Source organism: Lineus longissimus, chromosome 5 (genome assembly GCF_910592395.1).
Source record: "Lineus longissimus chromosome 5, tnLinLong1.2, whole genome shotgun sequence".
Taxonomy (NCBI): Eukaryota; Metazoa; Nemertea; class Pilidiophora; order Heteronemertea; family Lineidae; genus Lineus; species Lineus longissimus.
This window is the reverse complement of record NC_088312.1, coordinates 7551400-7574308: the sequence shown is the minus strand read 5'-3', so window position 1 is coordinate 7574308 and position 22909 is coordinate 7551400. Positions and strand designations below refer to the sequence as shown.

At 39.1% G+C, this 22909-nt stretch overlaps 1 protein-coding gene across 8 annotated transcripts in view; it reads right to left on the bottom strand.

Moving 5' to 3' along the window:
- Window positions 1-22909, bottom strand: part of LOC135487566 (inositol 1,4,5-trisphosphate receptor type 3-like) — a 169343-nt gene that overhangs the window by 120015 nt on the left and 26419 nt on the right. For 3 of the 8 annotated variants that reach the window (XM_064771414.1, XM_064771415.1, XM_064771413.1), the window contains exon 3: window positions 13725-13774. The exons of 4 other annotated variants lie outside the window; for them this stretch is intronic. In XM_064771414.1, the coding sequence (XP_064627484.1) occupies window positions 13725-13766 (42 nt within the window). In that variant the 5' untranslated portion in view covers window positions 13767-13774. Of the gene's footprint in view, window positions 1-13724; window positions 13775-18366; window positions 18517-22909 lie in introns of those variants that run through there. One more of the 8 variants, XM_064771411.1, reaches the window with a different exon arrangement.

Sequence of the window (22909 nt, the reverse complement as noted above, 5' to 3'; positions counted from 1 at the left end):
TCCGATCCATCTTCTCCTTTAACGATTTGGCGAAATCGTCAAGAGCCCTGTTATCCACTTTAGAATCACTCAGCACATTTTAAAGGAGCTGCTTCTGTCTGGCAACAGACGCTGTGTGATGAAACAATACCACCACTTACTGTTGGTGATTACACAATTAAATACATATGTGATTTTTCGTTCGGATGCGGGCAATGGACTATCCTAATTAGATCACAGGATACCCAAAGCAGCTATGGAAACGTCAAACTGTCATCCACCATTTGTGAGGTTTATGTCAATCAAACGAACCATTTTGTTTTTGGTGTTCCGTTCAACATACTGCGTATTATGTAACGGCGTGATCGCACCACCATTATATGTGATAACGTATATCCCATGGGGCTTCCAAGGCAGACATGCACTCATAAATACTTAAGTGCTTCTTCATAATTTAAAGCATTTAAGTTAGATACTGGACCATTGCTCACGAGCCACGGCAAGTTCATGTCCTAAGGAAGATTCATTGTGAAATTTTGGCTTTAGAATATGCTCATACAGTTGTTGGAAATAGAGTAATAATATCATGGATGTCAGATAGTGGTTCCTTGGCACACGTTATGTGATCAGCGCCACGCTGCGACCACTGGCTTGTCTATTGAATCGATGTTATTAGCTGCGCTTTCTTTGAAGTTGTCATGTGCGAAAAATCTACTATTACATTTCAGTTTCTCGACCAACGTATCTTTTCGAAATGAAATATTAATGTTATTATATTGATATTGAGTTACATAGGATGAATATCAAAGTCAGCAAAAGTAAAAAGAGGTTACATCGTATTTTCCGAATTACGATAGAATACTGTTCAAATGTACAAATGTCCTGTCAAATGGGAAAGTGGTGGTTCTGCCCGAAGCCATTTTGGCACGAAAAATCAGAACTTACCATTGCCTGCTTTGCCCCTTAATACTCTGGTAAGTTACCATAACTGATGTCCCGCTTTTCCTTGTTCGCTTGGACATTGTATAAACGTGCATGGCGTAACATAATAACCAGCATCACAGCATCAAATAAAGAACATATATAGAATACTCATTTGATATGACTCATCCTGTGTTGTTGAGTTTGTATAAAGAAACTAAATTATTTTACACCAAATTATTAAAAGACGAGGCGCGCTACATGTAGCTGGTGACTCGCATGGAATCTATAACTAAATGCAACATGTACATGTGGTCTGGTGTTGGATGTTAAAATCAATAAGGCTAACACAGTAGTTAAGCATCTTTAAGCTAGAATGCAGCACTATCCTAAATATGACACCTAGCATGATGAAAAGAATACATGTACTTTATTTATGTTATTCGAGTTCAAAGCGAGACGCCTCTGTTCTTCAACTGAAGACGCGATTGCAGGATGGCAAGACGACTCCTGTTCCAGTATCATGCGAATCTTTGAAACACAGCAAAGGAACGAGAGTTTTATTCTCGATCCTTGCCACGACTTCACCATACCGAGTTTTAAATTTATTTAATATTTGATGGAAATCAACTGTAATAGAGAAAAATCCTTTCAGATATGCTTGAGAAATTCAGCATTGAATTTCATATTACGTTCATTGTGTAACAGTAAGAAGACACTTTCTCATGCGAATGTTGTTCTACCATAATGGTAGCATATCCTACCTTACGCCGCTTGGGCGGTGGTTTGGGGGCCTCACCCTGTCCCATACTAGTTCTCTTTAGTACGAACACTTACCTAGAACGAAGAAGGAAAAACGAAAAATAGATTAATAAAATGCGATAATGAATGATGAAAATATGCGTTGTTCGTACTTACCGAATCGGACTGTAAACAAAGCTAGAGACAGCGCAGCGCGGTAGCAGTGAGAGACTGCGTCCATCGCGTGGCGCAGACGACAGGAATGTCGAATTCCAACTTCTGATCTAACTTTGAACATAACAAGAACGAAAATTCATTTGTAATCTATAGTACAGTTTGTCGTAAAAAATTGTGTCCGTATCGTTTGGGACTCTGGAGCACGAGCTATTGGTATGAAAGATAGTTTTTCGATCGCTACTCAGCGGTGACAGCACTGACAGTGGAGTGTCATAAAGCCTCGTGATATTTATTTCAGATTTTGATTCCTGTACCGATTGTGCCCGCATGAATAGCGTCTCAGTCTCGGTCTCAGTCTCAGTCTCGACACAATGGGTGAGGTCAAGTATTGGGCCGGTTTAACCAGATTTTAAAACCGGTTTTAAGAAAGTTTTAAGCTAAAACTGGTATTTGACACCCCACCATATTTTTGGTTAAAACTGTCTTGAAACTGTCTTTAGACCGATTTAAGACAAGTTTTAAAACTATGATAAAACTTTGTAAGTTTCAATCTGAACAGAGAGCTAAAAGTTTTGCAAAATGCACTACCAAATGTACATGGTCGGTTTTAAGTCCTAGGAGTTAAGACTGTGCTGAGGTCAAATATCAGAATAAAACCAGCAGTCATGTTTGCTCTTCCTGTAAAATTGCTGTTGCTCAAGGGGACAACTTTGTAAGAAAGCCTGCCTACAGCGGAGAACAAATTGAGAGGCATTTGAGACTAAACCAGCGCATGATGCATGAGAACTGATTCAGCGAATCCTTGAGTTTTAGCCTGGTTTTATCTTAGTTTTATCTAATGTTTTATCTAATGTTTTATCTCGGTTTCAATCTATTCTTAATCCTAGGGCAATTTTATGTAGTCAAATTAAGACTGAGAATTGGTTTTAAATCGATATAAACTTGGTTTTAACTCGGTTTTGTCTTAAACACAATACTTGACCTCACGCATGTTATCTCAGAAGCTTTCTTTGTAAACAATATCCAAACCAAAAAACCAACAGTACTGACATTTGGGTTTCATATGTATTTTATTTGGTCAATTTCATACAGATAATCAACTACATGTACAAGAAAAAGAGAACAAGTTACGGCCAGGGACGCAGCCAAGATCAACAGTGTGATCCTATACGGCTGTGCTCTTCCGCGCAGTTCTCAACATACTGCCATCTCAGGAACAAAACCCAATCTGCATTCATTCTTGTTATACCAACACTACACCAGACCGCCACCCAATTACAACACAATTCCAACAAAGAATGACCACTATACAAAGGATTAAAACATTGAAAGACTCTGTGCATTCATAGCCTATTCAGAGGGTTCACACATGAATGGCATATTTAAAGCATGGCTACAAAACTAATGCGGCGCGCTTATTTGTCAATCGTCGCACGTGACTTATTACCGTTGCGACCTCTATGAGATTAGGAAATTCGGGTTTTTCTGGTATTGGTTTCAATCAGTACGTCAGTGAATGACACGATTGTTTTTAGGCAACGATTATCAGATAAAAGCTCGGAATAAGTCATAGTCAGTGTGACCTTCTGCATTGCGTGGTAGTGTTCTGCTTAATGATCATTAGTTATGATGTGGACCCGCATGCTGTATGAGGTTCAATTACAGGGGTATTGGGTCATTGAGTCCAGCACAGGAATAAGGAAGGCATACGCCATACAGGCTTCTGCGAATCAAATATGAATTGTCCGATGGTCATAACATAATTTTTTTGACCTGGCCTTCGCGTCGATTTTGTAGTAAATTAATGAAATTGTCTTAGATAGGTGAATCTAGAGTATACATATCTTATATCGTTTTCTTTTTATTCAGCTTATCTCCAACTTAAAGTACCCGACAAGCTGCCTCGATGCGGTTTCTTCATCTCCGCTAATTTGTATTAGTTCCAATAACAAAGCCATTAATGGTGATTTGTTCGTGTTGATCATGGTCGTCTGCAGCGCGTGCTTCTGGTGATAAGGCAGGCAGCAGCCATTAATGATGTGGCATCTACTGCCAGGCAAGTTCATCTTCCAGTTTTGATGCAACTCGTGCTGTCTTAGGGAGATAACATGACGATTTATGAAACTAACTTGGTTTTCGTGGGAGTTTTAATTTATTCCTTATGTCCAATAAAAGACAGAAGGCAATTGTTAACATTGGTTATTGGCGATCTTGTCGACGTAGTCGAATTGTGAAATATCTTGCTGGGTGTTGAAGTTGAAGTGTGGACAGTAATTTTTTCATTTTGGAAATACTTTCCAAGCAAGTGATCTTTATTTCACGGTGTAGTGCCCAGGATCGAAATCATATACTGCAGAGTCTTATTTAGTTCTCAACATACAGTATCGGTGAACACTAGAAACAATCATGCATATTTTGTGTTCAAACTAGTTCTTTAAAACTACATGTACGTGTTCCACCAGCAGTTAATTATTAAAGGCAGTATGCATCTGGCCTATCACCCATTGCATCCTTATTATATCACCGATAGTTCTACATAGATTTACCTGGTTCTCCCCGGCTTGAATTTGAAAATATAAGCTGCGTGTTTATTAAAAAGCACTGCTTGGTGCACAAAAATCATTTGAGTGGTGTTTGTAAATAGAATGTCTGATCAGGTGAATAGTGGTGTCAACGGCGGATCTGCAGGTACAGACCTGATTAATACTGCCTGTAACTAACTGCCGATTCTACCAACAGATCAACTTAAGACAGACGAGGGGCCGCGGGTACGCTCTTCAAACCATCCAATCCATTAGGTATATACCTCAATGGCTTTCTGATTGTTCTTGTGGTATTCGGAACAGGACGATTGACGGCCGCCAATTAATCAGCCGATGGATAATCCGCCAGATCCGGGACGACCATGCTTGACATTTAAACAGCGTTTATGATGCTGCGAATGGCCAAATGCCACTGGGTCTCATTGACTGCGGTGAATAGAGATGAAGAATTTGTGCTAAACCTCTTGGAAGTTAATAATACTTTTCGTGGAGCAGACGTTCTTACTGTTTTATTGATCACGCCATACATTATCTTGATACCAGTTTTCAACGTTTCGGCAAACCTGTTGTGTTTTGGCCCCTGGTAAAAATGGACAGTCGCAAGTTTCAGTTGTTGGTTATGGTGAGTCAGATAACGATCACGAGACACTCTTCATTTCCAAACTCCAATCTCTAATGCCCAGGGGCCCGGCGAGAAGGCAGTCTGCTTCCAATATCTACCTAGCTGTGGCCAACCAACTGGCCGCATTAGAAAAAGTTTCCAAATAGCTCGAGCCTTCGTGCTTCCATTTACGAGGTGGACGCGTTAACTACTAGGCCATCAGGATAGGTACATGTATATGCATAAATATTTGCAATCAGTAAACCGCGGTAGTTGCGTGGTACTTACTAAGGATCAGCCCAACATTAGGGCACAAACCTGTTGGTTTATCATCGAAAACAGTAATCTCTACACCACGTATTGTTGATGAACTATAACTGATGGCAAATCTTTTCCCCAGTAGTGGTACTGCACCAATTCATCCGGATTCTGGAGTGGTCGCTATCAAGACTTCTCATTCTCTCCTCCCACTCAAGTGGGCCAGAGTGTAATTGATGTTTGTCTTCAATGAGACAGATAATGGGGAATCATCCACTTTTACTATCTGCGAGTAAATGAGTAGACCCACAAACCAGAGATGCCATGCACTGGTCGTACCAACTCCTTGACTTGGTTGACATTAACAAGAGCCATGGAGACCAACATCAAGAATACTACAAGTTCTCAGCACTGCAAATATTTAGAGCTTTGAGAAATGCGTTAATCTATAACCATTTGATTAATGTGACCAGAGTCTTTCAAATAAATTTTAAAGACTATGATGTGACAGAAAGGGATCCTCAAGGAGAGGGCGCGTTATACTGATCACCACCGTAATACTCACACCATGTATATATTCTGTTGAGAAACACTAAATTGACAGTTTGCATGGTGAAGGGACCTTTGACCGATAGATCCTTACGGCACAGGAGAGCCTTCAGCCAAGTTCATAAGTCCAATACTGCATTTTTTCGGCATGACGGTACACACATAAACGCTGAAAAACTAGCCATGTGAAATTCCAGGATTTTATCCAAAGTAGACCTTCGCTTAAAAATTCAGTGCACCCAAAAAACAATAAGAATTAATACAATTTACTTGTAAACGTGCGATTATTGTGATGATCCTTATGGCATGCCGAGAAGCGAACAGACCAGATCGAGAAGCTTATTCATTAAAGTGGATTGTGCGTTCAATGCATCCATCTCCTCCTTACCACTCACGAGAGATATCATCGACCATGTCCGTGTTATTAAACCAGAGACCTGTTGCCATCAGGGAAGCCACCTTGGCGTGACGGTATTTCTTATCTGACCTGCCTTCAATTCCGTGAAGGTCAATCTTACCACAACTCGCCTGATATTCTGACATCCTCTGCATCCGAGCTAGGTAGCTATTTTGTTCAGGGAGGCTTCAGCCAGGTTACTAATTACGATCGAGATGCTGATCGGGACCACAGTCGGCATACAGATATATCAACAATGGGCACTTTCGTAGGCGATAAGAAGTCGGGGTTCCTTTGTTACAGGAAGCAACCTAAAGATCTCTTATCACCAATTTCCTTATAACCAATGCTTATACAGAGTATTCTTCTTGGTCTTAATGCGTGTATATGCAGTGGGCAGGTTTCGCAAGTACGAAAGGCTGTGGTGTCATTAAGTCCATTGCGTTCCATGACAAATTTTAATGACTGTAGCTAAGTACATGTTGCGACTTTCGTGCAATGCCTGGTTGTTGTGGCTACTGTGGCGAGTTAAGCAAGACTTTAAGATGAAATAGTTTGCCTGAAATCACACCTGTTGGACAGGTAGAATCCAGCCAAGGCAACAAAGCACAAACAAATTGAAATAAATTATTTAAATAGTTCATTTAAAGTATTGATTTTACTACTTCATTCCACCTATTACATGTACAGTGACAATGCATTCATGGTGTCTATTATTATCAGTACTGTACCATTTTCACGCCCAAACTAGCATGCATGGTTCGTGGAGTTCTTTAAGAACTTTACAGCGTGTCAGTGTAATATATTTCCCTTTTCTTTCATCTACCAATGCCAAACATAACTTCATTTTGAAGACGGAGCAGCAGTGAATGTATGATGATATCGATAAGGGAAACATTCGGGTCAAATGTCGATATTTTTCACTACTTGAAATTTAGAATTCCAAGAATAACAGTTTTGCTATCATGCGTTTTAATAATTGGTCCGTCATTTGCCAAGAGCAGCGTCGGATTATTCTCGAATTTTATGTTAACTTGTGTCGTCCAAGAATTTGCTTTTTGAGGTGAATACATGCACGATATTACATCATTTTATGCTTTTGGCATGCACACTTTATCAGAGAATCTCTAACTACATTTTAGGTATGGCCCGCATTGCGCATGCAGATTTTGATCAGACGTATTGCATTTTTGTTTAAGTTTATACTTACGACCAGTTTATCTGTATCATAGGAGAGGGAAAGAAAGCTGTTACTTTATCCAACCTGGATGTGAGTGAAATCACATCTGAGAGCTGAACTATCCGAACTACACACCCAAATATAATTTCGTTTATGTATTATATACACTAGGATGCATCGCAAACCACCCACGCACTCGTGTCCGTGAGAGATCGCACAAACAAAAAGCTCCCAGAGGAAAGGTGCCATGAACACGCTGGAGGCGATCTCTGAGAATGAAATAATTCGAAAATATCATCTGTACCTACGGATTAGGAACTCGGTACTTAACAAATGTACATTCGGGGGTGCAGTTAGGATTGTTCGACTTCAACAATAACCTCAATCCAGTTGTTATGTCTTAAAAACCATTAACACGGGTTAACTGATTGTCTCAAACAAGCAATGGTACAGACATTTTTTAAAATTTTAAAATCTTTATCACATTTTACACCTTTCTTGATTTAAAACATTTGGACACAATAAATTTCGAACGTATGATTAACTGAGATAGAGAACGAAATGGATAATTAAACAGTACCAGTTTTTTAAATACCTGTCTTTCTATTCAATGAACAAGAACCGTTGAAGTGTAGAGCAATATTCTTGATATATACTCTTTAAATTTTGTGAAACGCAAGCCTGAATTTAAATCTAAAATATTACATTTCAAAGACATTTTAATCTGAAAATGTTATATTTCAAAGACATTTTAACCCAGTTACATGCAACACAAATGAGGTTAAAGCCTCTTGATACAGTAACATACAACGTATTTTTTTCATTTCTGATCAAACCAAGTTCAAGATCAAGTTCTTTTCGATCAGAAAGACATTGTCCTATTATTATATTACTCCAAAAACGAATTTGTATGTATTTTACTTTAAAATACTATATTAATTGAACAATGGGTAACAATAAATATGTTGTTTACGTGAAAGGTCACTCAGTGTGAACCTAATGCTAATGCTATTGAACTAATTATTAAGACTCACCTTCTATTAATTATGAATGGTTAATTTAAAGCAAGTAAGAAAGAAGAAAAACGGGTTAGTATAATGAACATTAAGTATTATGTACCTTGCATCTACTGCTCGACGAACACATTGGTATGTGACTGATATGATATTCATTTGGAAATCAGTTCTCAAAATTACTAGTTAAACTATTATATATAACCTTTCTACAAGCGACAATGAACGTTAGCTGCAGGGATTATATCAGTAGATGAATACCATTTGTATGGTGCGCTTATACCTCCATTATGACTCAGTGCTTAGCGGAAGGCGCAATGATACAGCTAATAATGAGTGAAGTGGTAGGAACCTGGGAACATAGTTCGCCAACAAATGGAGGTTTCCTGTTTTTTCAAAGAATGGTGCGGGTCAATTGGTTCAAAAGGTTCAAAGAGTACGCGATCTCGGTAGTTAGGCGATAAAGCACTCACTAGTTCAAGCCAGGAGCATTTATCATTTCATTTAAACAATGCCAACCACAAATTAACGATGTATGTGTTACTCAAGAAGCAGCATTCTCCTGTAACAGTAGCAGTTTACATACAATTATCAAGGTCATGATGAAGTTAAATTACTTGACCATTCAAGGGTAGATTATACTGTTGCCAAATCTTGGTATTCGCTTCTTCACGAGGCTTGAGCTGAGACTCTATAGCGCCGGCATGGACGACGATTGTGGTTGAAGTGGCAAAAATCACAAACCATACTGAAATACTATACTATCGTGTTTACCAAATGCTAAAGTGGCTTAAGGTCCAGAAAAAAACCTGATTGAATCCGAAAGTGTTTTGGCAAGTCATGTACACAAATTCTCAATTGAAATTGGCAACGTAACACTATACCTATAGATGATGGAGCCCATTCCATTGAAGAGAGTTTTTTACTATCAGCTGATCGACGCCTACACCGCTACACGGTAAGGCAACTCGTGGTTTCTCGTCTGTAAGTAATGTTTATAGTGATCTTCTTACAACTGTCGGTGAAGCTAACAGATGTGAACCAAGGTGGTCCAGGAAAAATTACTCAGGTGAACATAAAAACACAGGAAACTGTAAGAATCTTCAATCCAAGAAGGCAAATGTTGCCGATTTATTATCACGATGGTAAGAGTACGCGTAAAATAATAACACCATACACATGGCGGATACTACTCATTCTGGACAGCCAGACGGCTGAAGTATTTCTCAAACGATCAAAAGATCCCAAATTTAAAAATAAACGAGAGTAACAACAGGTATGACTACACAACTGGAGTCTCAATCGCTCATTTCCTGGTTCTCGGGATGAATTCCCTCAGCAGGTTCTACAGAAAAACCTTCAGCGTCGATTCGAAGAATGCGGGGGACCAGTGGGAGCCAGCTTTACAGGAATTCGTTCCTGACATCGTCATCATACTTTCCCGTCTCGCACGAAAAATGCATGATTTTCATAAATATGTCTATCTAGAACCAAGGATGTTCAGAAAAGAAAATGTCGCTTATGATAGTAGAACCATATCATTGACAATTCTACAAATGTCAGCAAAAAAAGTGTTTATGAATTATTTGCAGCGAGTGAAGAAGACCTTTTCAAAAACATGACACGCCAGACGGAACTTCTCTGCTGAAGTGAGGCATCGCTGTTTAACGTTTACTTCTGTATCTTCCATCACCAACGGTAAAGGTTTTTTTTCTGCCCGAGAAAGACAGAATGACACCCCAACGCTGTAGTTGGCTTCGCTTCCTGTGATATTCCTTTCAATCCGAAAACAATACACCACAAGTCGATTTCGACGCCTTCAGCACAATTTGTCATGGTATGCCTTGAATGATAGAAATTAAATTTGCTATTCAGAAGAAAGTGGTGAACGAAGAGCAAATCTAATGATATAAATTGCAGATGTCATGAACGAAAAGAAAAGTGGGAGGCAATACGTGATAAAATGAAGATGTACCGCATCGTCAATTTCAAAGAACCACTCCGAGACTGACATGACTCGGGATTGAATGAACTATTTGATTTAAGAAAGGCCGAGACAAGCCTCGTCACCTTCATATCGATAGCTTCATCGATTGACAGTTTTCCGATACTGTCACCAGTCGATGGTGTGTTATATTGGAACTCACTGAAAATGTTCAGAATTGTTTGATGCTGAGAAACTGGAGACTGACTTTGAGAAAATAATGAAGGATGTTTAATAATTTTGCTGTTGGACATTTTTGTTTTTAACTGTTGAAAGGTTTCGAAATTCTACTGGTGAGTGACACTGTTTTAACCATCCATTCTGATTAAGTACGTGTTAAGGTGTGAACAACTACTGTTTGGGCTAGGATTATGGTTTGGGTTATGGTTAACCAATCTCCTATTATGTGTCAACAAAACTGTTCAAATAAATTTGAGTAAATTGACTTATTCGTTGATATTTTCCTTACTACATCTATGCTTAGAATGAAATAGAGAAATTGGGATGGTAAACTCACAATTTTAAACATCCTGAGAGTAATTCAGGCAGCTAATCCAAAATTATAAATAGACTTCCATTCGAGTAATTTGATGATATTCAATAATCGATTTCTCTTCGAGCCGTCCAAAGTTAAATTGAAGCATTAACTGACTCATTACTCCTACTGGAGCTTCATATTTATTCACTGGAACCATAGAATTGCTTCCTTGAATCAGCCTGTTTACTAGGAGTGTCTTGCCATCATTGTGGAACTGTGCCACTAGTTACCTGATAATTGGACCAATTGAGGATACACGATCCCGCCATTATAGAGGCGCTTGCCCCGAACGATATATCTATTGGAATCCCTTGTAGCTAGAAACAACACAAGGTTAGATAGGTTAGATAAAACGGTAACTTTATTGGACTGTTTGGTGCGTTTCATGTTTGAAGTTCTCGCTCAAGGGCTTCATAAAAGAAGAACAAAACGTTATTGTGATGACTGGAAAGAATTAGGAAACAAGAAGATGTTAAACTGCGCTAAATCATCCTTCAACAGTTTAAAAGAAACTTCTGGACTATATCATCAGCAATTAGCGTTAGCTAACATTTTAGTGTCCTTATTCATTGTCGATTGAAACTGGGGTATAACAAAGAATAGGTAAATGTTAGTCTCTGAGTTAATACATAGCTTTTATATAGCACCATTCCAAATTAGAATACAACGTCCAAAGGTCTAGTCATTATCAATTCTTGGTATTACCAAGAGAAAAAGAAAAAATATATAGACTCAGAGTCTTTATATATTGCTATTACCGTTCATCTATGATGTTCGATTTGAAAATTTTTCATCTTAGCAAATGCACCAGGACAGATTCTACATCACTATGAGCTCGACAGCAAATATCTGATTACGATCCCCACATAGGATATGGCTGCATAACTTCTCGCGAGGACAACCAAATTACAAATCTAATGATAAATGACGACAAATGCATCAGTTATGTTGAGCCAATCTCTAAATGGATCGAGATTTATAGTAGAAGTAGAGACTATTAAAAACATTCCCAAGAGTTTTTGCATTTCCTCCTGATCCGTTGTTTAGTTTGTACTGTCAAGGACATTTGCATGAGAATAGTTTCAGGGAATGTTTCAAATTCTCGACATTACGAAAAAGCCGGGATTTTACGATTCATTATATTGACCGACACTCGAGTATCCATATGATATCTCTAATCTATACTTGATATGCTTGACAGCCATTATCATCTTGATGACGTCAAATAGTGACCTTCAAGATGTTGACATCCCGCGGTCGCGAATAGCTATGAAAGCTCAGAATTGGAAGACACATGAACATTGTTTAATTTCGTGTTCTTGGGGAGAGTGATAGCTAGTCATTTACGCCATCGGATGACCACAAATGTTTAAAGATTAAAGTCATTCTTTCTGCAAGAGGTAAAGTATGAACAAGAAAGTGAATGGATGCTCTTCATTCAGGTTCGAGATTCGAGAAAATGTGAATTTAACTTGTCGTCAGTAACTAACTGAGTTGGTCAACCTTGATGATACTGAAGAAAACGACCGTGCGAGAAACTGTGCGTATAACCCAAGGGACTCCAATTGAAAAATAGCGTATCTTAAGTACAACCCGGACTGATATCGCAATCGATAACCGCTTGGTTGATTTCAGTAAATCAATGGAACCCAGTATCCACGTTATCGCTCATCAAACCATTGAAACATTGGTTGACCTTACAGTCTTTAGTTCAACAACACCAGTCAAGCGAACACCGTTACTTCGTCTATAGATGGTGAAGCATAGCAGTATTGAAATAAATGTGATGGTTGTAAAAAGGTACAGAGTGTGCGTTATGGATTATCATATTTATGAGGTGCGGGAATTGTTAAATGAAATACGCTGAGTCAGCATTTACAGCTTTTACACCCACTTACTACATATTTTAGCTGAACTAAGCCAGGATGTAGATAGGTTCAAATTCTTGATAATGAAAAGGAGAACTGGCGAATTTATGCTTGTGATAGCAGTTGTAGTGTCTTCACTCACTTGTTTCATATAAAGTTAGTGAAGGTACGGCAAGTTTGCAGTCGGATAACCGGCACTCAATAGAGTACGGTTACAAAATCTAACATTAGTACAGGACTAGTGAGTGAATGATCAGAAGAAAAAAAATTAAGTGGTTAATATTGGAAAATTTAACTACACGATATCTATGAAACTGCAGTGGTAAGCTATGAGGTGAGATAATCATGCTGAATTTGATGTGCTTTTTTCGAATATTGAGATAGCTAATCCCTGTGTCTCAAACTTGAAATTAGTAGTGTCAGTAAGTATATATTAACTTAAACAAGAGGTGATTCAAAATAAATATGGACCAAGACTGGGCTGCTGAAACAGTTTTGGGCACTGATGACGGAGAATCCTGCTCAGGCTGATAATGAGACGACAGCACTGAATTCACGCCCATGAGCTCGTTTTTCATTCCACTGAACATACTGGTCCGTGAGAGACTCTCCAGAATCTTTTGCGGCAGAAAAATTGGTGGGGCGAAATGAGCAAGGAGTTTCTATCGCCTCACCATTTGATCTGCCACATATGACTGATTCAAGCGAGTCTACAGGGCCTATTACCTCAGGGACCGGTTATTCACAACCTCGACGTTCCGTTAACCTGCCTTAACTGAAAGGGATAACGCAAAGTTTAAGTTAACTCCAGGTTAGTGACCTGAATTATTTCGTTCTGAATAGCCGAGCCCTAAATGACAACCGTCATCAGGTTGAGATGTCAGCATTATGCATATTTCTGCTCTGATCGTTGACAGCCCCTACACACTAGGTCCAAGAAATGTGTGATGAAAACGCTAATGTTAATGTTCTTACCTTGCCTTGACCGAAGCCAGGCAGTGGCTGTAGAAACTCCATGCGGGAGGCTTGGATTAGAAGGAAAGGAGATTAATAGAACAGTCAAACACGTGCATGTTATGGTATCAAGTATGTGAGTGGTTCCTCCGTTTTCAGCCCGGACTACTTCGTATCCTCGACCATTCCAATCAAAGTAGACATGGGAACTGATGCATAGCTCCAGCTTTGCAGCCAAAGTTAATAGCTAAATCACAGCAATCTGCGGGTAGGGCCAATATTAACCTATGTGCGTTGCAATATGTATCACTGTATCATAATAATGTGTCGACCATGAATATATGGCAACTTAGGTAGACACATACGCGAGATTAATATGCAGCGATCGGGAAAATTGATGCGCGCACTAATTGCATATACAGATAACGCGCAAGCATGCATTATGACTAACTATTTGTGTTGCTTGGCGTTAGAAATAGGAAATAGATATAGTTAGACCAAAAGTTATATATGAGAACGAACGGCGTACCTCTTTAGGTACTGGTGTTCAACAAATACCGACGTCTCATCGAAACAAAACATAGTGTATAGAAGCTTGAAGCTTGATTGACTGCAACAACTAGAGAAAGAAAGATCGACTGGTTCACTGTCGTAGTTACTACTACATAATGTATTATCTCGGTATGTATGACCATTAATCAATGTATTAGGAATATACACATTACCCAAAAGGAACAAAACTTAACGAGGTTTGGTTCAGTCCAGTGCATCTAGACTCCTTATTTGTGAGATTAATGAAAATATTGAATTAAACTGAAGTAACAAAGACATTTACTTTCTCGATTCACTGACATCCAATTTCTGTTTTTGCGATTGAGCGGCCAGATATCATTGTGTTGCATAGATTGAACCATCAAATAGGAGACTAGACCAGGATTCAATAAGTTGGACGATGTATCACATGTCTAAAATCTGGACCATCATTTGTATTGGAGAATACAATCAAAGGGAGTTAGTTTGAAATAAATGAGATAATACGAAAACTTTTTTGGTATACATGGTCTATGCCGCTGATTGTTACGGGCGACAGATGTAAGGGATGGGTCCAATGTAGTTTTAAAACGACTAACAGACGCAACGTCTGGGTGTAACAATAAGCTTCCGATAAACAATTACAAACATTTAAAAAGCTGTTCCATTTTCATTTCATTTCACTTTTGCACCATGTGCGTTTTGCGATATCACCTTAACATCGGGTTATAGAATTGACATAATATGTAGTCCTGCCAACGCTCATCAATGATACTGATGTTAAATGTTTATGATAATGCAAAACGCATCAGAAAAACCATCTGCCGATTACAATGCATTTTGTTCATATTCTTGATTTATTTTTCGTACATGTATTTCTATCTCAGCAATAGTAATTACAATATCAGTTTTGCAATCTCACTTCACACCAGCTAGACTGCAATCAGCACTTATCAAGGTAATTAGTGTATTGTAACGGTCGGTCGATTCGTATTTCAACCGGAGGCTCTAAGCGGAGCTAGTTGGTTAACGCGACAACAATAACAGAACTTCTGTTCTAATGAAATTGAATCATATGAAAACTATGATAGAATCGGATGGATTTTTGTCTGAAATAAAGTCTATTGGTGACGTGTTTTTTTCTTCCTCGCCTCGCAACAAACTTAAAATATGAAAATGAGAATAACATGTTAGACCCAGATTCGGGGAACTAATACAACATATTCTATTTCATATTTAACAAGTTGATGTGTCACCCGAATCAAAACAAATTAAGCATGAATCCAAATGCTTTCTCATTAAAAAAACCTAAAAAACATGCTGGCGATAAATCAGAGCCATTGATAGTGTTCTAATTAAAAGTCAAGTCAATTTGAATTCAGTCAATATCCATGAATCATCAGCACTGCCAGTGCGCCACGCTACATAAGAGCCGCAGCCCATTAACACACACCCAAACGGATTGCAGCAGCATTTCGCAGCATCCCCACAATGGTTATTGGGGGGCATAGACTGAGCTATTTCTGACTTGAATGAGGCTAATCGGCTTTTTGGATGACGTACATGTACGATTGCCTCTCCGACGAGACGAAATATATAAAACAAGTCCTTAAACTCGGATGGAAACCTAGCTTTAACCAATTTGTATTCTACTGATGTTTCCTTTTGCGTTATTCTAACCGTTAGCTACAAGTATCACGTTTTATCGGATAGAGCAAACATTAAAATCTCAAAGCCGATGCTTTTGCGCCCTCGTTTCCTGCTTTGTGTTAATTTCACGAAATTACAACTGCCAGCATCATTACCTCGGATATTTATCTCTTTGAACTCTGAGATTAACATTTTTACACACTTTGCATTAAGCCAAGAGATGATGGTTGTCTCACCAAAACCCAGTCTGTGTTCAAAATGAGGCATAGTTCTTGATCTTCTTCTTTCATAGAGGAAGACATTCAGTCATGAATTATCCACATTCTAGAACACCGTAGCTACAATGTTGATTTTTATAATGGATTACGGTTGTATTAGCCAACGGAAAGGAAAACTAGCCTGCAAGTGGGTGAAAGTTAGATGTAGAGTACAAAAGCCAGAAGGACAAGAGGTTTTGTCATCAAAGTACTATAACATCATCGCAAGCACCGCTCTTAAAGGATGGGTTATAAGGCGATTCATCATGTTATGTTGGTACTAGACGTTAAGGTATGCACTGCACATCCATATGGACACAGAGAACCGGACTAGACCGTATATTACTCCTTTGACTGCCCGATCCTATGGCTATTCTCACATTAACAACCCACCTAACGCCTGGCCACTTGGTCAGAACGATTAACCCAACATAAATGTTCGTTTCCCAATCTGCGTTGCCATCGTCGACTCTGCTTCTCCACTTGATAGCCACTTAATCCGATGAGCCCTGTATTTGTCCAGAATACATCTCGTCAAGCCTCTTTTAATGGCGCATTATGTGGTAATGGTGACTTAGCAGTGGAGGATGCGGGAGGTGGTACTCATGGTTGTTTTAGTGGCTTTGTCGGCGAACTCATCTCCATCCATAACCCGAATCAAGAGATGGCAAGTTAACTATGCAACAGTAAAAGTGGTTAGTAAATGCATAAACCAACGTGTACCAGGTGACGCCACATCTATGAAAGCCAATCTGATACGACTACTACTTTCAACAAGTAAGCATGGTTGTCCCTTACAGTGATCACTGTTCTTTCACAATACTTTCTTAAGTGCTTTTTGTATTAAAAAGTTATGCTATTCAAGTTCCACATGTAGGCCTAAAGTTAAGCAGTAAATAAGCTTTTCCAACGTATCAAAAAGGCGTAACGAGTTATCCCTTTTTTATTGTGTTTAAAAAACAAATACAAACGTTTGAAACACCTGTCTCTAAAATTAGTTCAACTGCAATGAAATACCAGTACATTTTTTGTATTATTGATCAACAATGCAGCAGCACAAATTATTTGTGCATAATACATTGTGTAAATTTACATCTAAATGTAAACAGTACATATAATGTTTGCCATTTGATACATGTATTTATTTCATATGCTATTTCCATGCTGCTGTGTAGCGGGGCGTTACGAAGTAACGTTCTTTTATTATGGTGTCTCCCATATTGAAAGGGCCAGCCAGATTTGGCTTATGAGACACACTTTACTTTCCTATTTTATGCCAGGAGTCTACTGAGAACGCAGGTTGTACCCTATTCTACGCAGGGGGCTAACAAACCGGTCGCGTCGGAACGAGCTACCCGCTGGCCTCGAACTGGTGTCCTTCCCTTCCCATCGGGACCGCGGTGTGAGATTGAAGTGAGATGCGAGTACGGGGGTACGCCCTCAACGTACACCAAAGGGTAGTCCCCAGAGAAGTCAAATAGGTGATATAAGTGCTTTTAACCTCAGCACATTGCAGGAGTAACCACTTTTCACAGAACACAAAACGATCAGTCATTGTCAGTCAATATTATGGTGTGTCTGATCCTTAATTATGATTCCCTCTCTTGATAATGAAAGTGAAGGGGAAATAAGAGCAAAATGTCATGTTATCTTTGCACCTTGCATTAAAATGAGTATCGAGCTTTCCCTTTCTGGTACAAATTATACTTCGATTTTTTATTATCATCACGAGAAGTTGTTGATCGATAGGTCAACAGTCACGCTGTATCTCACCACTTCTGATCACATTGCTACAAACTGATCGAGCAGATCATGATTGCATACAGATAGATGTCAAGAATAAATGATACATGTACTTCCTTAATTCTTAACAAAGGTTACATTGTAACGACTGGGCACAACATCCACATCACGGTCTACTTAGCCAATACCAACACCGAGCTCTTATTGCAACAGTCAACAGTCTCGCACCATAAAGGCCACAACGAATTCCCAAGAAAAACAAATGACGGATTCCAAACTGAATATTCACACAACCCAAACTAATCAGTATGCCCCAATCACAATGGAACAGGTAAAAATACCACCATGATAGTCATCTTGACCATCTTACGACGACTGCGAGAGAGGAGCAGTACTTACAACAGATATCACGGAATTTGATAGTTTGATTTCATACTCGGTAAATGGTCATTTGGTAAATTGATGACAAGTCGACAACTTACCTCTTTCGCCGTAGCATTCTGAAGTTGGCCCACCTCATACAGAGTGAAAAGGGCCGCAGCTGTTGACATAGTCATGTTGAAAGCTCAATAGAACATCTCGAGCGAAGGCTCGTCCCGATCTCGCGTCTACATTCCGATAAAATCGACACTATTGGATTTTGTAAAAAGTTGTTAAGTACACTTTTGAACAGGGCAATAATCCAGTGGTTGAAATCCAAATCACACCAAAAGAGACTTCTTCTCCAACTTGACGAGGTGAGTCTTAGCAAACAATAAAAGTATGTAATAGTCTGTCTGGCGTTATGATGCCGTTCTAACAGGCTCCTCGTGAGAGAGGCTTCGCCGCTCGCTCCGATAGGCTGCAGTCATGAAAGCGAAACCAGCAAATGAATTTGTGACTGGACCAGCCTAATGGATGCTATAAAGTGGTGTCTAGAAGATAGGTTCTGCCATCAGTTCGTAGCTGGTTCTACCAACGAGTAGGGCTATCGTTAGCCGGTAGGCCCAATCCAACTCAGCGCAGGTGTAACCAATATGTTAATATGTAAGCTAGTTATTCGATTTGAAGCCTTTTTCTATTGAATTTTCATTGATTCAAATTTACGAACTCAACAAGTGGTTGTTGATTTTGCTTGGTTATCGACACAGCCTTTCTCATCGACAAAACATCTGACTGTCGGATATAAGCAGCCCATTGACCTTGTGTAGTACGTAAAGGTCATGGACGATGGCTTAGTTTCTCATCAGCAACCAGCCCATTGGTTTTTATTATTGGGCGAAGAGGAGGTTTTCTTGGGTTATCAGATCGTATACAGATTTCACCCAATCCTTTCATGCTACTAGTTTCTTACCAGCTTCTTACCTTTCGTTGGGTTTTTATGTGTAAGATAACATATCATAAAAGATTCGTTTCAAACAAGACTCGATGACTTTATTATCATATTTCATTTGTAAATATATTCTTTAACAGATACCAAGAAGAACAGGAATATAAATGCACAATGGTATGTTCATGCGAGGTCTCAGAGCACCCCATGCGAATCAGCACGTTGACTTCTGGTAATATCGGTAATGAAATGATACAAATCTAATCAGAATACTTGTATTAGTCCCCAGGGTGTTTCTGTGTGCGTGATCGTTATACGGTTTGGACATAGAGAGTGCTGTAAGTACAGTGATAGTACACTCTGAGATGATGTTATCCCCAAGTGTTGGGAACAGACCACCAGCGCTTATCAGGCTACCAAGCAGTTATTTTATGATAAATCAAGCTACAGGTGGCCATCCATTCAATGGTAACTACGGTAGTCCCGTAATCACATCGCCTTTCAGTTAAAACCTTATGTAGCAGAGGTTGTGCCTACAAAGACGAAGAAGCACCGACATCGAAATTTTAACATTTTACTTTTCCTTAAGACGTGTGAGGGTTATGTATGAGGTTATTTCTGGTCAGAACTGTGCTGTTACTATAAGTGTATTGCTGCTGCTTTCAAAGAGGACTGTCACAGAATCGGTCGTGAAAAGCTTTTTAAGTGAAAATGAACTTACTTAGCAAGTAAGCAGAAAGCCAATAATGTTCCCATCAAGTTCAGTATCGATGGAGATAACTATATTTGACATGGCAAGGATAAGATCTTGTGAAACGTCAGCAGCTGTTTCGCTAAAAGTGAGATGAGCAATGCCCAGTGATGGATGAGTGAATCGGCAGAAAACATACGAGGATAATTTCACTTATGAAAACAAAGCAGCTTTTTTCGTCTGGATAATGTGTTCATACAATACGAGAGAGGCTTCTTCATTGAAGGTACAAACTATTGCCAACTTCTGGGGTACTGGTAGTGGCTGGTTTTAAGTTCTTTCTGATCCGAAAAGTTGCCACCATTATTTTTCAACCATTATGCCTGCACTTATCATTACGCTAAACAGACCTAGGTTCACACAGGTTATCTTAGGGCACGTCGTTATAAATAAAAACCTAAATACCTGCATCCACGTGGCTGCAAACAACAAAATTTCCCACACTGGAGTACGAGTAATAAAATAGTGAGATGAATTGGTAAGTCGTGGGTTGCGAGGATAAACAGACGCCAGGCACTTCCTCAAGAATATCTTAAGAGAGTAAGGTGAATCGGATAGTTCCTCTCTCTCCAACTGCCTTGAGCTGTAGGTATAGTACACAAATCCCAAGCACTGTGCTGTGGCTTACTTCCCCAGTGGCCCCAGGAGGTCATCATGATATGACATGAGGTTTGGATAGCGAATAGCACCTTTCATATCCTCGATTCCATCGTCAAAATATTTACTATCGAGCGAGTTCTAGAACTAACACTTAGCTTTGTGAGAGACAAAGCAGCATGATGGTGAATTTACTTCTCAGAGTTAAAGCAAAAGGGAGAAACATTGAGAACAAGAATAGTACACGACATCCTTCCTCGCTGCTCTATTTGTTCCCTAGGGAAGTTTGCTACATCTACCTTTTTAAAGCGACAGACTTCTTTAACTTTCAATAATGCTCGCGTGGCAAATGATGCTACGACAACATATTTTTACTTAAAGTACAGTGAAACCACTCCATCAAGGACACCATTGGAACTGAGAAATGCTGTCATTGACTAAGATGTGTCTCGATTACAGAGGTCAAATTGAATTGAAACAGCCACTGGCACCAAATGCAGCGTCCTCAATATAGGTAGTGTGTCCTTTTAAGGTGTCCGCTTAGGGAGGTTCCACTGCATTTACTAAATGTCTTGCAGAAAGAGATTTTTCTTAGCAGCAACTTCCTCACACGGAAATCACGAACAAAAAAAATAGAACGAGGAAGTGTAGTCATGGTAGTTGTCGAACATAACACATCTTCCGCGTGAACTGCAAATAGAGATGCTATTACTAATAAAGTTCCCTTTTTCTTGGGAATACACATGTTTCATGGTACATTTACTGATAGTAACACTGAGCTAACTATTGAAAATGTGTAAATTAACACTATCGATAGGCAAATGGAAAAATTGGAAAATGCCGACCATCTGGTCGAATGTAAACTTATGTTAACTTCATCCTAAACAACATGTCAGGCAGATTCTACCTAGTTTGATGTTTTGATTGAGACTCAATTGATCGGAATAGTGCCACGAGACGTGCCAGACTTGGCTATCATCAGAGCTTAAAGCTTTCAATGTAAACTGTGAAGGTGGTTGAATATTCTATCAATATCATCAACCTCATATCATTGTGAAGATGGTAAGAAGTTCTTTCTACAACAGTGGGTGGAATCGATACAGCCAATAATCAAATCCAGTTTTTTTGTTAGTCAATTTTAAGACGTTTGCTTGTCACAACTAATAGTACCATCGATCGTTCGTATTGACTAGAATGTACTTTTAAGTAGCTACGCTTGGAGATGGAATACTTAAATGCTGAAGCTTCCTCCCTCTTCTATAGCGTTAATGAATGATCGAGAAAGGATGTGTATGTGTTGATGTTTCAATGCAACAGTTGCGTTCACATACTAATTCAAAAACTAAAAAGTAGACCTGAATCAGGATGATTTTACTTCACTTTCACAAAAGACAGGCGATGTCCACACGAAGGTTAACATGTGCTGTAAAAGCCGACTTATCCTTGGCTCCGATCGCGCCTACTATTTGCAAATAACCCTATTCAATATCCAATTGAGCTTCAATGACGTCGACCGCCTAGTGCTTCATTTGTAGACTAATATCCCGTTGCCGCTGTTGCAAATAATTAGACATCTCATCTCACTTTCAGAACGATCGAAGATGGGAACAATGGTTCATGAGAACAACGCCGTTATTGTTACACGACTGTCGCTACAAAAAGGTTACCAAATTGTCAACAAATAGATAAAAGCTAACCTGGCAATGAATGATCAGTATTAAACAGTAACAACATTTTAGAGTGCATAACAAAATCACAGTGTGAGTGATTTCCCATTTTTTTGAGAACGTGCAACCAATAGATTTTGGAATAAAAGCCTCGGAACATAAAACAAAACAGTAAAACAACGACATTGAACCCTCATGAATATCAGCCCATCGAAAGCAGATTTAGTTGTTGATGTAATCAGATACATGATTGGTCGCAACTAATGTGACGTCATCAATATGTCTGCGCGCTTAGATTTTATAGACGAGTAACATGGAGAATGGCCCCTAGTCCCGAATGCTGTGGAAATATTTTGCAAAACATACTTTCTTATTGTCTGGAACCATTACCCAGTTGAGCAGTAAACCAGATAATCAACACTTCGCCTGGTTGACAAATAGATATCCATCATTCTTTTTTCGAAAAGATCACGCACCAATTGCAGTCAACACGGGTGTCATTGCACAAACAACAGATCGATAAAACCGACGATGGTCATGAGAGTTTGGGCTACAACCTTTTTTTGGACAGAACAAATCACATTATTCTGTAAGGTCATCAATTGAATCAAGAGTACATGATGAAACGAGTGTTTGCTTATGTTCATCAGTGCTTCCTGCCGACACTAAATAATTTGAACCCAGCAATCATGCCTGTATAA